The 19622-nt window shown below is 42.7% G+C and overlaps 2 protein-coding genes across 2 annotated transcripts in view; one reads left to right on the top strand and one right to left on the bottom strand.

The window, feature by feature from the left end:
* LOC104529160 (tectonin beta-propeller repeat-containing protein 2-like) overlaps positions 1 to 1120 on the top strand; it is a gene marked incomplete at its 5' end in the record, with an annotated part of 35591 nt that extends 34471 nt beyond the window's left edge. Inside the window, 1 exon segment of the mRNA XM_010173375.2 lies at positions 241 to 1120. Within this exon segment, the coding sequence (XP_010171677.1) occupies positions 241 to 398 (158 nt within the window).
* A 17679-nt stretch (positions 1121 to 18799) lies between these two features.
* On the bottom strand, positions 18800 to 19619 carry ANKRD9 (ankyrin repeat domain 9; the record flags this gene model as incomplete). The annotated part of the gene is made up of 1 exon (XM_010173376.2): positions 18800 to 19619. A coding segment is annotated over one exon (528 nt), but the record flags the coding sequence as incomplete, so codon positions are not given.
* Positions 19620 to 19622: the final 3 nt, after the last annotated feature.

The raw sequence follows: 19622 nt of genomic DNA on the forward strand, positions 1-19622 counted from the left end.
AAACATTCTGATGTCTGCTTTGATTTGTGCCTCACGGTGCTCAAGCTGATCATATCCATGGAGAGCTGCATACTCTAAATGCTTTGTTGATTGTGAGAGTTTCACCAAAGGTGCTTTTATCACATTAGTAAAAACCTTCTTTGGGTATAATTAGGAAAATATATCCAAATATTATTTATTTACTGTTTGTAATTGGAACCTGCTACTTTAATTAAAAGATGGATAATTTATGCTTTGCAGTGACCCCTCTAGATGAACTGTGGGCGATCAGTACTTCAGGATCCCTTCTCCAGCGCCTCACTAAGACCTTTAGCCATTCCCATAGTTTGCAGAAAAATAATGACACTTCTGTTCTGCTTCACCCTGATGATTTTGAAGATGAATGGGAAGTGATATGAAGTCGCTCAAGCTTGTGAAGCAGTGAAAAAAACAGAAGGACAGAATTTCTGTAATGTATGTACAGAATGTTGGATCTAAAAGCCACTCATATTGGACCTGTGATATTAGCACTTTTGTATTGAAAAACTGACCTGTTAAATAGCTCCCAAGCTGTGAGTTCTGATGTTTGTTCCATTATCTATTGGGAGACTCTTTAGATGTTGCATACTGCAATTGTTATATCGTACTACTGTAGAAGCTCCTTTGGAAATATAACACTTAAGTTAATCTTACTAGGAATGAAAGTGACTATTTCACAACAGCATGCACACTAATACACGTGTACTTATTTTGAGAAGAAATTCTGTTACATTAAATATTTCTCTACAGCAGAAACATTAAGCATTTCTCAATTTCTTCTTGTTCTTGGAACCCCAAACTGATGGGAACACTCTCTGACTACTGTACATATTTTTTAAATTATTTTCCCTTGCAGCATGGAAGAAAATATGTCAAAGTATTTCTTAGTAAGATCTCAGAACATCATGATTACACAGCATTGGTGTTGAAATGAACTCAGTTTGATCTATTTCCATATAAATATCTGCAAGGCTATTCTAACCTTCCATTTCCAGAAATTTGGTTGATAATTTGGCTTCATTCACAAGGGAGAAGTTTGGATTACATCTAATATCAGGGGGACTTTTGCCCATTTCACACAGCCATCAGGAAGCTGACATTTTGGGGGTAAGTCCCACTTTGGAATAGGAGGAAGTTGCATGTTGGGTTTGTAGTACAAATCAGGAATGTACAAGGCAGCTTTCATAATTCCTGTTGTGCTGTATTTGTGCCTCCAGCCAGTGCTTTAACATTTGGACTCAAATTGTTTTGAGTACCAAACTTAGATATATTAAAAAGAAAAATGGTAATTGATAGAATTACCTATATATCCCATTACAGATGTGATATTGTGAGAAAATACTTAACAATATTCTGATTTTTAGCTATGTTAGCTACATTTTGAAGTGTCTTATACTTAACAGATGTTGCAGCAGAGGTATGTGACGAACTGGGAAGTAACCTAAGTTAATCATTGCAGTTTATTTTTCTTTAAATCGTCTTTAAAAGATACCTCATCTTTTTTAAGCAATAGAAGTATAGATGAGAGAACTTGAGTTCAGTATGTAGGCGGAGGAGTTATTTGTGTTCATTCTAAACTTAAAAATCATCAAAATGTTTTAAGCAGCTGCTAACCAGTACTGTGAAAGAGCCAGCTTCAGAAAGGGCCAGGAGCTAAAAAGTGGGGGTGTTTCTGTTTTGAGAACTTAATACATAGGGGAAAGGATGTGTTTTCTTTTTAACCTCTGTTCTCTTTCAGAATAATTCATGTGTGTACTGCACTAAACTTGGAACAAATGGTGCAAGGTGAGAACGTGAATCTGTAGAGAGACAACTAAGTCATATCACTTTTTTTTAGTAGCACTTGTGATATTGGCTGTCAGTTCTCAGTCTGATCTTTCAGTCTTACTGGGAGGACAGATTTGTTTCCCTTTTACAGATAATATGTTTGTTTCATTGCTGTCATATCTGTATACGGAGATTACCCCAGAGGGGTTTTTTAGCCTGTCTGGCAGTGGATTGTAATGGAATCAGCTTGTGAAGTAACCCAGTCTATTTTATGCAAACACAGCTTGGTATCTTGAGGACCCCAAAGAAGCTGAAATTCAGCTTAAATGTATCTTGTGGCAGCTCCTGAGTCAATCACTTTGGAGAAGGGACATGAGTACTTCTCTGTGCCCTGCCAAGCACCAGATGCTCAAGTACAATGGCATTATTTAATAGTGACACTTCTGTATTACATTTTTCAAAGTCATCTTAGTAATGGCTTGAGCTTGCTAGTTGTTTGTTTACTGTATAATACTGTACCTTGCTATGGTCATTAATATTAAATTGGTGTCAAGAGCTCTTATCAGACAACTTTTTAGGCTAGTTTTAATGAAATTAGGATGGGTTTTTTACTTTTATTTCTGTATTTAGGTCTTTTGTTTTGTTTGTGCTTTGAGACAAGTGCAATAAACTAGATTTTTAAGAAATAAATTACTGCGGTAAGCCTCATCTGTTGTATGATTCACAAGAGAGTTCTCTGTGTCTGGAAATTGTCTTGATGCAGAAGACAGGCAGGCTTATGAAATCCCTCCCCTTCTGTTACCTCAGACAGCATGATAATAAAAATGTAAGGACATGGATATTGTAAAGTTTATTTCATATGTATTTTTTTTTAAGTTGTGACAGGTGTGTCAAACTAGCAAAATGGTCATCTTCCAAGCAAAGACAATTAAACACTTCTCATATTTAAATATTAAGCTTATTGCCTCCATATTAAGATGATCTTGCTGTAATAGAAGTAAATAACATGCTAAACAAAAGTTGCACTTATATGTGAAGTATTTTAGCTTTCAGTGGAGAGTATGCATGTGCAGTCACTGCCAGAAAATGTCAAAGCAGAAAACAGGTGATTGTATCACGTGCTGTAACTGCACCCATCCTTGCATTTCAAAATACCTGAGTTCATCTGAAGACTGCCTGTGTTTCTGGCCTTCAACTGCAACTGCAGCTGGGGCTTCCAGAGGGCACCTTGGCTTCACTTCTCAGAGGGGAGAACTGATGGAGTTGCAACCTGGGTAACTTTATACAAGAAAACATAGCAATGATTAATGATGCTTCTGACACATAAACCCACTTCCAGCCACAGGAATCCTGTTCAGATTCAGATGGCAATGTCCTTGCTAATTCTCATAGCTTTTATCTTGATGAACCAGTTCAGCTGCTTCTGCTGGCTCCTGCAGGGAAATGGCAGTCACCTTACAGCACCAGCCGGTTGCTGTTATGCAGGAGTAATCCTTATGTCACAGCTTAAGGAAGTTCAGGTGACTGTGATGAATTGGTATGAAGCAGCCATCTTAGCTAAGTAACCCTTGTTTGTCTTGCAGCAATAAAAAGGAATAAGGTCATGTTAAATGCTACAAAGAAAATCTTTCACTAACAAGCGTCAAAGAAAATACATTAATTGCTGAAGTAAGATAATAGAACTGTTCTTAGGAAACACTGTTACCACTAAGAAAATTATGAGGAGGAACACTTAATTATGGACTTGTGTCATTGTCTAAACATAGCTTTATTTATACAGTTATAAAGAGTCACTTTTATTCCAAACTCATCATGCCTGTACAAAGAGTGTCTTTGATGCAACAAACAAGAACCCCCCCTTCTTCCCCACACACAGACATGACGTCAGAAGGTCTGAACCCCATAACTCTACATTACTTCTAGATGAGTCCTGTCAAGTCCCTTGAAGGCACTTGTAGGTTATTTCAGACTAGTGTGGCATTCTGGCTTATCTTTCTGCTTCTCTCTTAAAACTCCCTCTAATGACTGAGGTGTTGCTGGTTGTTTCTGCTGGAGTTCTGGATCGATTTCAAGGAACAACCTTGAGACAGCTTTTCAGTAAATGCTGTTCCAAATGTAAAGGCTTGAAATTCAAGTGCCTGTATGCCTATGGCTTTGCCTTGTTAATTAGCAATTAGAAAAGCATAAATCATATATGAATATATGGAGATCTCCTAATTACCTTGGTGAAAAAGCTCTGGTCTTCAGTTTTTACATTGACCATCCCTGTCCACATCCCAGCCCGACCATCAGGAGTAGAGAGATAATATCTGTATTGAGGATTTCTAGCTGTAAAATGTGAGATGCAGGTGGTATCCTGAAAGTGATTACAGCCTTCCTGAAAGTGAAAGTTGCATGTTGGAAATAGTAGTATGGTGGCAAGTAGCCAGCAAAGAAAGCTGATGTATCCCTTGCCAAACAAAGCGGATCACCCTGATTGTTTGATAATGAGTTATTGTAGTTAAAAATAACCACTCTCACACCAGCAGAACAGAAGAGAACTTGTAACATATAGGACTAGATTTTAATTACTAGAAAGTGAAGGTTGAGTTACAGTCATTATCTTTTGTGAATTATTACAGCCTGAGCTCCACTGATGAAGATGAAAATATCTGGATAAATGAAATTATCTCTGTAGACTGCTGAATGGTGATATCTAGGTTTATCACATAAATAGCTATGGATTTCTCAGCACTTGAAATTAAGATAGGAAGTGAGGTTTTGGGTTCAGTACAGGAAATGTTGGAGATAATACTGTGGCTGGTATCATACTGGAAGCTAGGTGGAATTACCATTATGATTCCTTTGGTGTTTGAGTTTATCTGACTCGAAATCTATTTTAATAGCTCTATCAGAGTTTTTATATTAGCCATAAAGATAAAATCCTGCTTGATGCTAGTGGGGAAAAAAATACTGTAGAAAAGGTAAAGGTCTGTTTGAGAAACTTTATGTTCTTATGGGATGTCAACTTTTTATATATATATATATATGTGTGTGTGCGCATGTATATATTCACAGACATAAATAAAAGCTTTGATTTCTCTTCTCTCAAAGCTAATACAATGATAGTAAAATACCAAAAAATACTAAATCCTCCAAACTAAAAAATGCCTTTTCTGTCTTGACCCTCAGAAATGACTAAAATATACTGATTTTGATAGCCTGTGATTCTCTGTTAGAGGTACCAATCAGTGCAGAACTGAATGTAACTGAGTGGAGTTGCAGTTACGAATTAAGTCTTTCAAACATTATTCACTGTTTCTGTCCAATATAGAAGAAACCAGTGACTTATTTTTCCTTTTTTAATATACCTTTCTCATAACCTCAGCTGAGATTCACTTATGGCAGATAAAGGAAGGAGAATTCAGTTTACAACACTTGTGTTTTGAATCTCATATCCAGAGAAAAATATACCTAAAGATGTGTACAGAATTGTATTCACGTCCTGTACTTACCATCTGGAACTTGCACAAGTTGACTGCATGCTTTATTTGTATTCACTGAACCTGTAAGTCTAATCAGCATAGTGAGCCTTTCCCAGGAGGAGCTCTGTTTTGAGTACACAGGTATCTTGAATGTAGAATGGGGAAGTGGCATAGATGTTATGTCTGTTAATACATGAAATGAGAACACTCGATGACTCTGCTGAAGTTGTTACACTGCTGTGTTTTGTGTAACCATGGGCTGGATGAATTTAGCAAAGCTCCCCTGGGTCAGGTGAAAGATCGAGCTAATTAGGCCTCTCCCAGAGAAAAAAAAAGACTGGGAGGAAAGTTCCAGGGAAGCCCTCAGCAGAGTGCCTGGCACACGTGTCTGGCTGTGCAGCAGAGGCCTGTACAAAAAAGAATGAATTTGCTTGAGTTGCAGGGGGAAAAATGCAACTGCCAGCAAGAAACCCCACAACCCCTGGTTGTTATAGGGGACAGACCAGCCAGCTGATGATGGGAATTGCAAAGTAAGTAGGGTAATTGCTAGGTTGACTGAGATTTTACTCACTCAGCTCCCACACTTGCCTTGCTAAATCCGTTCTCTGTCTCAGCAGATGGGCTATAGTCTGTTCCCTCTGTGAGCTGCACCCAGCGCTCCAAATTGAGACTAACTAACACATGAAGTGGTGGATCTGCACTTCATTCCAAGGTGCTGTGGTGACAGTCAGTCCTTTTAAGTCAAGGAGAACATGGTAAATGATCAGTGTAACACTTTGAAATAACAGGTTTAGCACTGTTAATTCACTTTATAATTACCATAATAATAATACTGACCTTGTTAAATATTAACATTGATGCCATAGGTACTTGTGTAGGAGATCTATTGGGCTTCAGGTCTAATTAACTAGTTACTTAAAATACAATCAGCGTGGGGTGTGTGTTTAAAACAACAAAACCAAAATCTGAAATACATGTTTATCTGTATTAAGAACAGATGTACTGGAGAGCTGAATCCTGGTGCTTTTAAGGCCTGCAGACTTCTTTTCATACTGTTCTTTGCTTAGTGGAGAGATCTTTCTCCTGTCCTTCCATGCACAACTACATGATCACATGGTGCCTGTATAGAACATTCCTGGGGGGAAAACACAGGACTGTGTAGAGGCAGTTCTGAGTGTCTTGTATGTCACCTTCTTTCCTTCCTCCCCATCTTGCCACTTCTAATTGCTGTAGGACAGGAGTTGAGGTCCAGAGAGGTAATGAAGCAGCTCCCTCTACTTAAGCTTTGGTATTTTATTAAAACCAAACTTAAAGCCAGCAGGTTTTTGTATTACCTTTAACCTTGTCCATAGTCCTTTGCCCCATGTTTTTCACCATTGCTGGCTGCTTGCAATATGGTAACTTCTTAAACCTGATTTTAATAGAAGACTTTCAAGATGGAAGGTGACAGAAGGTTGGTTGGGGTTTTTTTTCTTTTTTTAATGGGCAGGAGATGCCGTATCTTGCCAGATGAGTTTTCAAAGCATACTGAGCAAGGTGAGCTCAGCTTTCACTTAAAAGGGCATCAAGCTTCATTCAGTTTTGCAATTATATACCCAGTGATTTCTCCAAGCCAGTTTTAGGAGCAGGTTGGCATCTATCTTACTGTCAGGTTCAGAGACCTAAAGAAGAATATTGTCTCTGCCAGAACTGTACTGGTAAAGAGCTGGACTTCAGTGTCTCCTATAGCACATTTGTTCTGGGCAGCACGGACAGGCTCATAGCCTACATATGATTCCCCTTGTGAGTTTTGCCAGCTTCCATGGTGGATAATAGAATCTTTTGCAGATTTTGGCAAATGTGTGGTTTCTTAGGTCTGTCTCTAGGGATTCTTGCTTTAGGTCTAGGGTTCCCTGCTACAGTTCCTGACGCCAGCCAAGGTGGAACACATCTGCATTAACACAGACATAAATCACATTCTCGATCAATTGTTATAAATGAAACTTCCTTCATGCTCTCTTCATGCTGAATTTCACCAAATTTCATGTATTTTTTAATTTTAAAAGTTAGTGTTGTGGGGAGTAGCACAGTTCTTGTTGTATCTACCATCTACAATTTTCTGAGGACCTTAATGGGTCACAGTGACTTTCAGCTTCAGCTGAGTGCTTTTGAAATGCAGCGTCTAATGGACCCAACAATTAGACCCAACAATCTGTGTACCCAGATAATTTGCATATTATTATCCTATTTGCTTCCTGCATTCAAGATTCTCATCTTTAATTATTGATCTCTGTTAATTTTACAAGTACCAACTTGTACAGAGTGAATAAATTTAAAATAGTGATTCCCCAAATTCTTGAGTGGCTTGACCTAGGTCACCACTAAAACTTCCTTGCAGATTTTCCTGTGCTTTTTCCATTAAGCTTTTAATAAAAAGCACTGCTGAGTTTTTACACTTCGGTAAGTCAAATACAGTCCACTTGTCAGTGCCTGATGGACCATCGTTTGAGAATCACTTCTCCGGAAATGCTGCTGCAGTAAATGTGCACATATTCTTGCTTTCCCAAAAAGAATAAATTATTGGAATACAGCTGACAGCTATCGAAAATTAGTTGATTTTTGTTTATTAACATTGGTATCATTGATCTCTTGGCTTATATTTGGCTGTTTTCCCAGTAGCAGATTTACAATATCTGAATTTGGGTGTCATGTTATGCTCAAGAAATACTGGTAACAGTTACACCATAGTGACTAGAGGAAAAAAAATAATCTTTTTATTATTTTGTGAAAACACATCCAGGCAAGTAGGGAACATTGGAATGCTTATCTTTCATATTTAGTCCTATATAAATCCATGGCAAAGCTTTCACCACAATGGATCCGGATATGGCTTCGGGAATGTTATTAGTAGGATCTAAGGCTTCGCCATATGACATCTCTAGAGGCAACTCTGCTTCTCTTCAGCCAAGTAAGGGATGTTTTTGGAAGCCATCCCAGGCAAGTGATCTTGCAAAATAAATGCATCTACTTTGTATGAAGTGACAGTCACGTACTGAGTGTCTTTCTTCCTTGGCAGTGACTCATGAAGTTTTGACATGGGTGACACTTGAGGAAGGAACCATCTTTTTTTTTCCTGCTCTTTATCCCAGGGTCTCTGCTGTAGTCCAGATAAGTAAGGTGTATCTTTGGAAGCCATTCTGTGACGCTGGTTGGAAAACAGGAGCGTACCTTTTTTCAAAAGATAGTCAAGTCAGAGGGGGACCTGTGTAGTAGGGTTTGTATAATATTTGCAGTTTGGTCCTGGTCTGGAGTGAAGCTCTTTTGCATTGCATAGTGCTAACGTAGTTTTGTTTCCCTCCGATACTGATGTGTTTGCATCTACATTACTACAAACAGCTGGAAGCACCTGAATTTCAGAAAAGAAGTTCTGAGAAAACCAGTATTAGTAATGAACTGAGCAGAGATAATGACTTAGGGAGTGGGGCAAGAATAAAAGTCAAAGAGCCTTTAAAGAATACCTGCCTTAATCCATGGTTGCTAGAGTCACTAGAGGTAAGATGATGGTTTCAGGGAATGCTGAAGAGAATAATTCAGACCTATGGAAGATTGGAAAATGAATGAGGAAAGGAGAATCAGGCTTAATCGCAGGAAACATTTCCTCACAATAAGGCTTATTAGGTTGTGCTGTTGTCAGGAAATGGTGACAGTCTCATTCTGTGAAGCATCTAAGACTGGACAAAGGGAACAATCCAGGTAATGATATAAAGGGATGAGAACATCTGTCAGACCCATTTCATGTTTTGTTGCTTTGCTTGATTCTTTTATGTAGGTAGTATTACCATGTTTAAACTTCTTTAAATACTCTTATGTCCTTTTGTGTTATGTTTGGTAGATCTGAGTGGCATTAGCAGAAAGTCAGTACTTTTGAAGGTGCAGAACATGTGCACCTTCCATTGATGCTGCTTGGTTCTGTGGACACTCAGCACTTCTGCAGATCAGTCCTCCAGCTATAGTGGTTTGTTTATACATGAGAACATTCAGAGCTTACTGATAGCCTGTGTGAAAACAGTGCTTTTCGTTGTAGAGGAGGCACACAAGCAACCAGCTGGCTAGTAATACATGTAACATCACCTGTAAGAGCTGTACATAAATGGGGTTTTGTTTGGTTGTTTTTATTTTCAGAATCAGTATGTCAGGAGCCTAAAATGAGAGGAATAAAAGGAAAATTGTTAGACTTATGTAGTAAATCCATTTTTGTCAAGCTCCAGGTGCTGGTTTCAATAGTCTTTCCCCAGAGGTGATCCTTCCACAAAGTGAAGCCTTTGTCTTCAACAGACGTGAGCTGTGTGGTGTAACTCTTTAATTTTTTACTAGGTAATCTGCACCAAAGCCAGCCATCTCACATATTTCTCCATCTTTTCTTGTGGTAGCAGTACTTTCCAAAGGGATGATCAGCATTAAATTTGTCTTTACCTATAGGCGATGAAGAAGGAGGGCAGGCAAACAAGAATCAGGAGTTGAAGGTTGGCTGCTAACAGATTGGCTGTTGTTGGGAGCAGTTTCCAAACACTGCTCAGAAAGGAGTAAACCAGAGTGGTGAGCAGGGTGGCCTGACCCTCGCTAACCAGAAGTTCACCAGGGTGTCAGGCTTGGAGTTTGCAGTGGAGTTTACAGTGAGGGAGTAGCATGATGGTCAGGGCAAGTACATCCTACAGTAACAGAAAAGTGAACAACAAACCAGTAAAGAATTATGTTTTCCTATTGCAGAGGCTGGGGAACTAGGAAGGCAGGCAAAAACGCATTGTGCAAGAGTTTCATGTTTTGATACCACAAAGAACACAGGTTCTCCACAGGCTCTGAGCTCAAGACTTGCTATCACAGTGCATGCAGCCCTTTTCCCAGCTGAGCTAAAAGCCATTGGCTCAGATAGCCAGATTGGCTTTTTTCTTCACAGACATCAGCTGATAGAGAGAGGTAGGACACACATCTTTCTGACACACTGTATTTAATGCCTAGGTCATCAAGGCCACTTGTGGTGAGCATTGCATTAAAACAGCATGTTTGGTATGTGTCCCATCAGGAAGGGTGTCTCCTACAGAGTCAGCTGCATCAGTGTCAGGTTTGAATCTGAGTAAAGCTTTAGTGTAGCCTAATTAATGAATAGGGCCTGGTAAGGTCACAGTCCAAAGCAGGGATTTGGTTGCATAAATTTCTGTGCTTTTGTTTTAACAGAGAGTCTACACAAGATTTGTTTGGTATCTGAGCAACCAGTTTCTAAAGCATCAAATCCCAAGCAAGAGGCAGGAAAGGCTTCTTTTGATTCTGAAACAAAAGACTTCCGAACACCCTCCCAGCTCTGCATCCTTGGTTTGGTACAGTACAGTGCCACTTCTCCATGCATGAACTGCAAATGCTGAAAAGATGAATAGATGCAGATCCAGACTACCAGCTGGGACTTGTCACCCCTCAAAGTGAGTGCTCAGTGCTGCTTAGCACCCTTTGAAAGGCACAGCATTTGCTAAGCAGAGCTTTTCCTTTTGAGTTGGAGGTGGGCAGAGCCAAGCTCTGTGTTACTCCTCCCCTCTTCTGCCTGGCTCTAGCTTGGAAAGTTACTCTATCACTATCAGGGACAGGAAGGCAATTCACCCTGCCTTTTTCTCCTCCCATCATTCAGCAGAAGTGGGAAGAGGATGGGAACACAGCAGAGTTCTCTGAGCAGAGCGTAGAGGAATGTGTCTCTCTTTTTGGCCCCGGTGGGTTTAGCTGCGCAGTAGAGAGAAGCATTTGCCTGATAACTCCCTGGCTTGTACAAGCAAAGATGCTGTTTGCAGGTACAGCAAGGACAAGGTCTGCTGTTAGCTGGCTTGTGTTGAGTGAGTGCCTGTGAGACTCGAAGAGACTTTCACTGGAACACCCTACCCAGAGAGGTGGTGGATTCACCATCCCTGGAGGTTTTTAAAAAGAGATTGGACGTGGCCCTTAGTGCCATGAAATAGTAATTGGAGTTGGATCAGGGGTTGGACTTGATGATCTTGGAGGTCTTTTCCAACCCAATCTATTCTATGATTCTGTGATAAGAGTTAAAGGCCACTGCTGTGCCCACCGCAGGGCAATATTGAGCCAGAGATCTCTGGTGATAAGAATATTTGCTGATATCACTTAAGAAAAAGCTCCAGCTCAGAAGCTGGCATTGTAACTGTTCTATGTCTCTTTAAACTGGTAAGGGGAGGAGATGTGGTGTGAATTGGCTGTTCATTATGTGGGCAATGCACCAGTACCACAGGCTTACCATTGCTAAACATATCTAAGCACGTATGTAAGCACAGCTGATGCCATGTGGTACCAAAGAATTAGGACCTGAAGTTCTCACAGCGTTTGTGATGCAAGTGTTCTGGTGCTGTCCTCCACAACCCCCAGGTACCTCCTACTCTGTGCTCCCCCAGGGATCTGATCTCACTGAGGAGCCAGGACTTACCAAATCTCTTCAACAGTGAAGGACAGCTTGGATGATGGCCATGCTCTTCGTCCATCACCATGCTGGCAGTGCTTTCCCTGCACCCTAAGAGCAGGGGTGTAAGCAGTACTGGAAGGGGCGAGTGCCAGACAGGAGTCTCAGTTCAGGATGTGCTGAGGGAGAGGGCTTTATTCCTGAGAGAAGGAATGGAAGGTGGACTGTCTTCCACTTCAAACCCAGACTGGGGTGACAACCCTCAGGAGGAGCCATGGTCTCCCAAGAGATCAGACTAGCTGGAGCAAAGTGTTATGAGGAGATCTGTTTTTGAGTCTTTCGCCTAGAGCTTGATCCCATGGCCCTGGCTGATGGGTGGTAGCTGACCTGTCACGAAGGTTGGGATGATGTTGCTGGATGTGAACTGACCATCTGGCCAACATGTTGTACAGAGCTCCAACACCACAGCCAGTGTTCTCTATAGTGAAGGCAGCCTGGGAAATACATGCATTTCACTTTGAAGGAAACAATCAGTTTTATCCTTCAAAATATTCTACCTGATGAGTGACTTGGTGAGTGACTCACTCTGTCTGCCCTCCCTGTCTCAGAAGGTAATTTTCTGCCAGGGCGTTCTTGGTCTAGCCACAGCCCTGGTGCTGCTGCTGGCAGGGAAGATGAGGTGGCAGCAAAGCTGAGTCAGACCTTGGGCATCTGAAGGAGGAGGCAAACCTGAGGGAGTGCCAAAAAGCTGGCATGTCAGTGTTTGCCCTTGCTAGTGCTGAGAGCTCTGCAGTGGCTCTTTGTCAGATGGCCATGGTCCTACAGCACTCTCAGCAGTTCTCCTAAGCCCTGTGGTCTCTAAGGTCCCAGCATCCCTCCTGCTGGACAAGCCTGCAAATATAGGTGAAGGAAGCAATGTACCCCTCTCCTCGCAGAGGGGTGGACAGGCAGTCCCTGAGCTCACCTCTATTAGTAGTTCAAGACTTTTGTCCAGCCTGCCTTTGGCCATAGCCCTGTCTGTGCATGTCATTGACAAAGGACTGAAATCAGTTTGAGAGTCTCCATCCTTCTGGCTCGTCACTCTGAGTCACTAACCATCAATAATAGCTTTCCTTATTGCAGGAGTGGGAGAGAGCGAGAGAGTGCTAGCAGATGGTTTTGGAGGGAAGGACGTTCAAAACTGATCTCCTCAAGGGACTTCATTCTTTCTGTTGCTGTGAGTTAGAAATTATTTATCCTTTTAGGCTTTGCTCTAAAATGCTGCCTCAGATGTTGTCAGGGAAATAACACTACATTAAAAAAATGAATGTGATGTAGTATAATGTGTTTACTTGTGGTGGTTTTGCTTGCACCATTAGAAAGAAAAACCCTAATGATTATAAAATAAAGCCTGAATGTTAAGAGCATCACGCCAAAAAACCACCCTGACATCAAAATAGTAATTACCACTGGGGCTGGAACAAAGGAGGAGAGGGACAGTTTTCAGCAGGGGAGCTTTGCTGGCTGAGAAGGAAGATGGGGCTGCCCAGTCTTCCAGACACAGTCAGGGTCTGTGGACACTACCTCATCACTGGTGTGTGAGGTGAGGACAGGGAATTTGCCCTCAAAGCCATGAGGCTGTGGGAGAGGAGCTGGGGCACTGGTGGTGACTGGTGCAGGAATCAGGGATCCAAGTGGCAGGGAGGATGCTGTCCTCCTCAGAGCTGGAAGCTGCTCCCTGGCCTGGCCAAGGCGTGCAGCGAAGTGCTTTCTGCCTGGAATCCTTTCTCTTCCCTTGGCCTCCTTCCATGGCTTTCCACAGAGGAGCCTAAGGGAAGGGCCTGGCTGGCCCTGATACCTTGTTCAGCTCTCTGTTGAGATCCATGGAGCTTCCAGCCATTGTGTTTGCCTTTGGTGGGGAGTGCAGGGAAGGGGAGACTGGCCCACGGTCTCCCCTCATACCCCAGGCATTCAGGTGTCTCGCCATGGCTCAGAATGGGCTGCATCAGGCATGAATTTGGAAATGTAACTTTTTGGGCCTGGTATGCTTTCTTGAAGGAGAAGGGTTGATTTGCACTGTGCTTCCCATTAGATTTGTAGTACAGGGCATGTAACCACTACAATGACTGGTGTGACTGGAGTTCACCCAGGGTCCTGACTTACTGGCTCAGTCTCTTGCTGAAACCTTGCTTACAGAGCTGAAGCCCAAGTGTGGGACTGATCAAAGCCCCTTTCTGCCTTCCCTGCTTCTCTGAAGTGGGTCTCTGCCTCCCTCCTTGCTGACTCAGATCCATTCTGGTCAGTTATCGCATTTTCATTAGGAAGTGATTAATTTTTTCCTACAGAAGGAGGCAGGGGTGATGGCAGGGGATGTTTTGTGGTTTAGGTACAGATGAGAGATTAAGATGATCTGGACAGGACCTTTGCGTTGCTCAGCCATAAGTTCCTCAGAGAACCTTGGATGCTTCACTGTTTAAAAATCTATAAAATAAGGTTGGACTTAAAGCAGATGCTGCAAATCAATCAGATGTGATAGGCCCAACATGGGACTTGCTGGCCTCTCTCATACACAGTTTAGACTAGATGACTAGACTCTTCTGACTTTAGCAATAATTCCTAAATGCAATGAGTTTCTCATCATTTGAGGCTTCTGAAGATTTGCTTTGCTGATTTATGTGGTTTTTCCATTTATCAGATAAACCACTGAGCAAAGAGATATGGGTCCTTCCAGAGTTTATTAGGGCAAGTAGGGGAACCTTTTTATCTCAGCTGAACTTGGATCCATTTCTCTTAGCAACAGTGAGGGATCTCTGATGTTTTTGCAAACAGTATTTCTGTTTTCTGCTATGACTGATGGGTTATGTATTGCAGGAGAGCTCTGCTCCGTCTCTTCTTGTGCTACACATGCATGTGTGGAAAAAGCAGGAGTAAATTGGTGCAGACAGCAGCCTTGCTGCACCATAGATGTGACTCTTGTGCATGATAATAGAGGACAGTTTGATGTGGTCTGAAAAAGTAATAGGCAGAGTTTCTTTTTCACACCTTGTAGGTGGAGGAGAGACCACTGAAGCCAGGCTGGGAATTAATGGTGATCTAACCTCAGACAGGTACTGACACTAACCAGTGATGGAAGTACTGTTATTAACACAAGTGTTATGAAAGTTGGTTTGCAAGGATTTACAGTGCTGTTAAACTTTAAGCACATGGCATGGGTGCCTTGTTTGTCTAGTTGGGAGCATTGATCTGAAGATGGGGTGTTGCAATGCGCAATGATCTGCTGATGTCAATAGATTCATTATATTGCAAGTCAGAAACCCATATGACTTGAACACTAGACATAGGACAAATAAGGATTAGGAAACAAACCTGGCACTCTGTCCTGTTTCTAGTCTCTGTCTTTCTGTGCATCTGTGCTGGATCTTCGTCCTTGCTATTTTCAGCTTCATTGTCAAAACCAGCCTGTAATTGCAGCCTTACCTATAGCCAAGGCCTCCTCTCCCCGCAGGTCTTTCTCTCAGTGGTTTCCTGCTTCCTCTTCTCCTTTCCTTAATGCCTGCCTCAGTCTGCAAGACCTGTCCACGCAGAAGAGCCTGTTCATTAACAGCCCTTTTTCTCTCCCTCTGAAACTGTATGAAACCCTTACCAATTTGCAGCAGATATTCTTTGTGTGATGCTGAGTGTTAAGCTTGATATTCCATATCTATGCATATTCGTGAAGCGAGTGATTTACAGGTGTGCTTAATATCTGCATCTTCTGTGCTTAATATCTGCATCTTCTGCCAAATTTAAGGTGCCCACCTCTGGCAATGCTCATACCAGGCTGTGACCATGGCAAGAACAAGGATGCCGATTTATGGCAGGACCATATGTCAGACAGCAAGACTGAGACAAATGTTATAGTAAGGGATCATTCAGACTATTTGAACCACCTAGTTTTGTGTTCATGTCAATTTAAATTCTTTAACTACTTAATATTCTGGATAAAAGACAGCTATTAAAGATCCTAAATGCATCTTTTAAACGAGTTACTCAAAATTAGTCAGCTCCTTCAGCAGAGTCTAGACAGGCTAAACTTGAAATATTTAAGGAAGCTGCAGAGAGGAGTCAATTGCAAAGAGTCAAAAATAAAAGTAACCCAGTACTTCCTCTCTCCCTTGCTTTTCAAATAAAGTGTTTCAGGCCTTTTTTACCTGTCACAGCAAATACAACCACTTTGTACTAAACAGTGGGTAGTGTATGAATATTTTGTTTTGAAAGTGCTTGAACAACACAAGGGAAATATTTTTTATATTTCATCACTGTTTCATGATAGAAAGCCTTTTAGAGGAACTGGCTGTAGCTAAGCTTTTCAGGAATCCTCGCTCCATCTACTGCCTTATATGCTTTTGAAAGCATTTCCTACAGATGAGTAATTTGCCTTGTGTGACTAGATTAACCCGTGCAGGTAACACAGCAGCTTTTAGATATATATCCTTACCCCTGTGCTCTCATGGTGTTAGGACTTGGTGAATCTTCTTTCCCATACCTTTGTGGCCAGCTCCCTGACTCTAGCACTGGCAGTCCCCTTCTGCAGAGACGTCATGACTGTCCATGTTTGCTTTATGAAGCTTGGCAATGGTGTTGCAACTGGCACTAATTTTTGCTGGCAGCCTTCGGGTCAAGAGATGGAGAACTGATCAGGCTGTGGAGCCTGCACTCTACTGTGCTCCAAAGGTGGCAGAGGACAGAGACATGTTGGCAAGTCAGTCTGAGGGAAGCTGGTGCCTCTATGGCTTGGTCTATAAACAAAGGACTTCTGTTTCCAAAGCCGAGAAGCCCCAGCCTTTTTCCAAGCTGTGACTCTGTTTGAAAAACAAGCCTGGACCCAGCTGGGTGAGTGATCTGTGCAGTCACCGGTGTAGCTTGCCCATACTTCCTCTCAGCCTCTCCAGATTAAGCATCCCAGACACATCAATGAGCCACATGTAGCGAAGTCTGTCAGTGACCTGCAGCAGAGCAATCCCATCGTGGGCTCAGCAACAGGCTCAATTTCTGCCCTAGAATGACAGGAGAGGCACAGCAATTAGCTGACTTTGGACCCCTCCCAACATATTGAGAGGACCCTTTCTGTTTGCTCCAGTGACTTATCTGAGAGCGGGTGGGGGGTTGCAGGGAATCACAGGGGCAGTGGCCTTGAATTCTTGTGTTGTGAACGGGCTGGTTTTAAGGTGTAGGATGTCCTGCCCAGCCTGTCATGCGGTTCCAGCATGTAATTACCCTCACGGCTTGGGAGCTGGAGCGTCTTCCAGCGCTCAGTTCAACTGACCAACTCCCCACTGCTCAATCTCATTATGTATTTGTCAGCAGGGCTGATGAACCTTTCTTCCCACCCCCAGCTCTGTCTCTTCCCCCACCTCCAGACACTTTTCCATGAGCAAGTTAGACCTGACTTCTTTACTTCTCATCTGTTTTGGAAGATGCTTCCACACCATTATTACAGAGGCAATGGGGAAAATGTACTCAAATAAAGAATTTAGCACATAGATTTTTAAGTGTGGTTTGGGGTTTTCTGTTTTTTTAAAAAAAATTTATTTTATTTTTTATTAACAGCTAAGTGGGGGATTAGTTCTTTGGATTTCTGTATTTTTATTATCAACAAGGTAGCTGAAGAGAACAGTTAAGAGTTGTTTGATGCTTTCTAGCAAGGGACCTAAATTTCCCATGGTAAATATTTTGAGCATGTATCAGCTTGGTTTCTTGGGGAAAAAGGAACATTTGCTCTTCTAGGAAACATTTTCAGTGCCATCATATCAGTCTAAGAATAGCAATCTTCTTTCTGTTGCATCTCAAATTTCAGAAGTATGGCTTATCTTTTATTGTGCGTGCAGTATGGAGATTATTTTGGATTAAATACCACTCTGTTCTGCTGAAGCATGAACAGCTTATAGTGCCTCATTCTGTGGGTTGGTTTTTTTAAATTACTTCACAAATAAAGAAATCTGTGCCTTGAACGTGGCCTCTTCTCTCTGAGCACATCAGTTCCTTAATCACCCCAAAGGGAACAACTGTGCTGAAATAGTTCAAGTGGCAAATAACTCCCTGACTACAAATATAAGCACTGAAACAAAACCCTGCAGTTTCACTGATAACTTACAACAAGAGAGGCAAAGCTGCAGCCCTGTGGCCGAGGAGATCTCGATCATTGCAATGCTGGTGGAGCCGGCACAGCTCGCTCCCTGCAGAGCAGGCAGGGCAGTGCCAGCTTTACAGGGAAGTAAGTGGCGTGACTGCCCAGAGCGCTGTGGAGTAAAGGTTGCAGAGCAAAGGACTGAAGTTGTACCCTTTGCTCAGGACTTTGATGTGTCTAAACACAACTGTCAAAGGTAGGATATTACCCTAAAGGGTTTTTTGATGTGAAGCAGTTGTGAAGGTGCTTTGTGTGTCCTGGAGCATCTCTGAAGGGATAGCTGGGGGAAGGCTGGATATCTGAGCACCCAGAGTGGACACCGAGACTGGCACAGCTCTCTCAGCTGAGCCTAAGCCACCACATCCTGCTGGGGACCGGCAGTGGGGGGGCTAGAATCCACCAAAAAAAGCTGCACTAGAATCCTGGGCCATTGCCATGCCTACATCAATCCCTCTGGGCAGGCAGGAGGAGGCTGGACCTCCTGCTCTGTACCCCCACAGCAATCGCAGCAGGGCTGCACCGTGCCTTCCTGCCTCCTGCCAGGGCAGGAATGTTTTTGGCCAGAGCAATATGCGTACTCCTGCTCCTGTCCTCCCCTACCTGACAGCAAGCATCTTGACTCTCCAAGAGGATCAGAGAGAACTTTGCAAGGAAGCCAACTGTTATTTATGCATATTTTAGAATATATTTTGTTGAGCTGCACATCCCTGCCAGCCTTGTTGGGGAAGTTGTAATAGGATCTGGCTTCTCTTTGGTCTTGTATGCAAGATGAGGAAGATTTCATCTGTGCCTTTAAAAAAAACCCCTCATCCCTGCCAAGATGTATTAGGAGAGCTGTAAAAAAGGAGTCATCCTGTTCCAGGACCGTGAGGCTTATGTAACAGGGAAATCCTAACAAAAAGATACTCCCCCTCCCCGGCACACACTTTTCCAAGGCTCAAACCACTTCAGGGTTTTGAAGTGTTCACTTTGTATTTTGATCACATCTGCCACTGGTTTATTGAGATGTGTTTACAAATATATTTTCCCACATACCCTCATTTGTACATGCCATATAGTGTTTTTAAAAAATGCAGTGCAGACCTCACCTCACCACAAGGATCTTTAAATAAAATATATTGTAAAGTGCCAGATACAATTCTTTTAAAAAATACAGTTCTAATTAAAACAGATACTTGGCCACCACATTAGCAGCTTTGTATACTGATACATTTTTAGCACAACAGTCTATTTCTGTCAGGTGAGCAGGAGGCTTTCATACCACCCCCCTCTAGCTCTCCAGTTTCAAGTCCAAAGGCTTTAGAAAATGAGGCAGAGGCAGATTGTCCAGAGCCTCTGGGAAATGCTCAGGTGAAATGGTCCTGATCAAGACACGCATGGCTCCGACAAAGAGCGACGGGGGAGCTAAGCCCACCAGGCACTGGAACATGTTCTCCCCCAGGAGGTCCTGCCACTGCTGCCGGTTGTCCAACAGTTGCTGTTTCATTGCGAACTGGAGGTCCTGAGGCACGAAGAAGAAGAGGCAGTCGAGGCAGAGGAGCTTGGCACGCATGTTGGCTGCCGGCGTGTGGGAAATCTGCTGCAGCAAGGTGTCGAGGGGGGTATTCCCAGCACTGTCCCGCAAGCAGGGCGACGCGCCGTGCCCCAGCAGCAGGAGCAAGCACTCGGGTCGCACCAGTTCACAGGCCACATGCAAGGCCGTCTTGCCACCCTCCACGCGGCTGCAGCCCCGGCGGTCCAGGTGGGCAGCTCTGTCGTTGGGCGGGAAGGCTTGGATGGCCTTGAGGATGCGGAAGAGGAT

Source organism: Antrostomus carolinensis, unplaced genomic scaffold (assembly GCF_000700745.2).
Source record: "Antrostomus carolinensis isolate BGI_N321 unplaced genomic scaffold, ASM70074v2 scaffold4878, whole genome shotgun sequence".
In the NCBI taxonomy this organism is placed as follows: domain Eukaryota; kingdom Metazoa; phylum Chordata; class Aves; order Caprimulgiformes; family Caprimulgidae; genus Antrostomus; species Antrostomus carolinensis.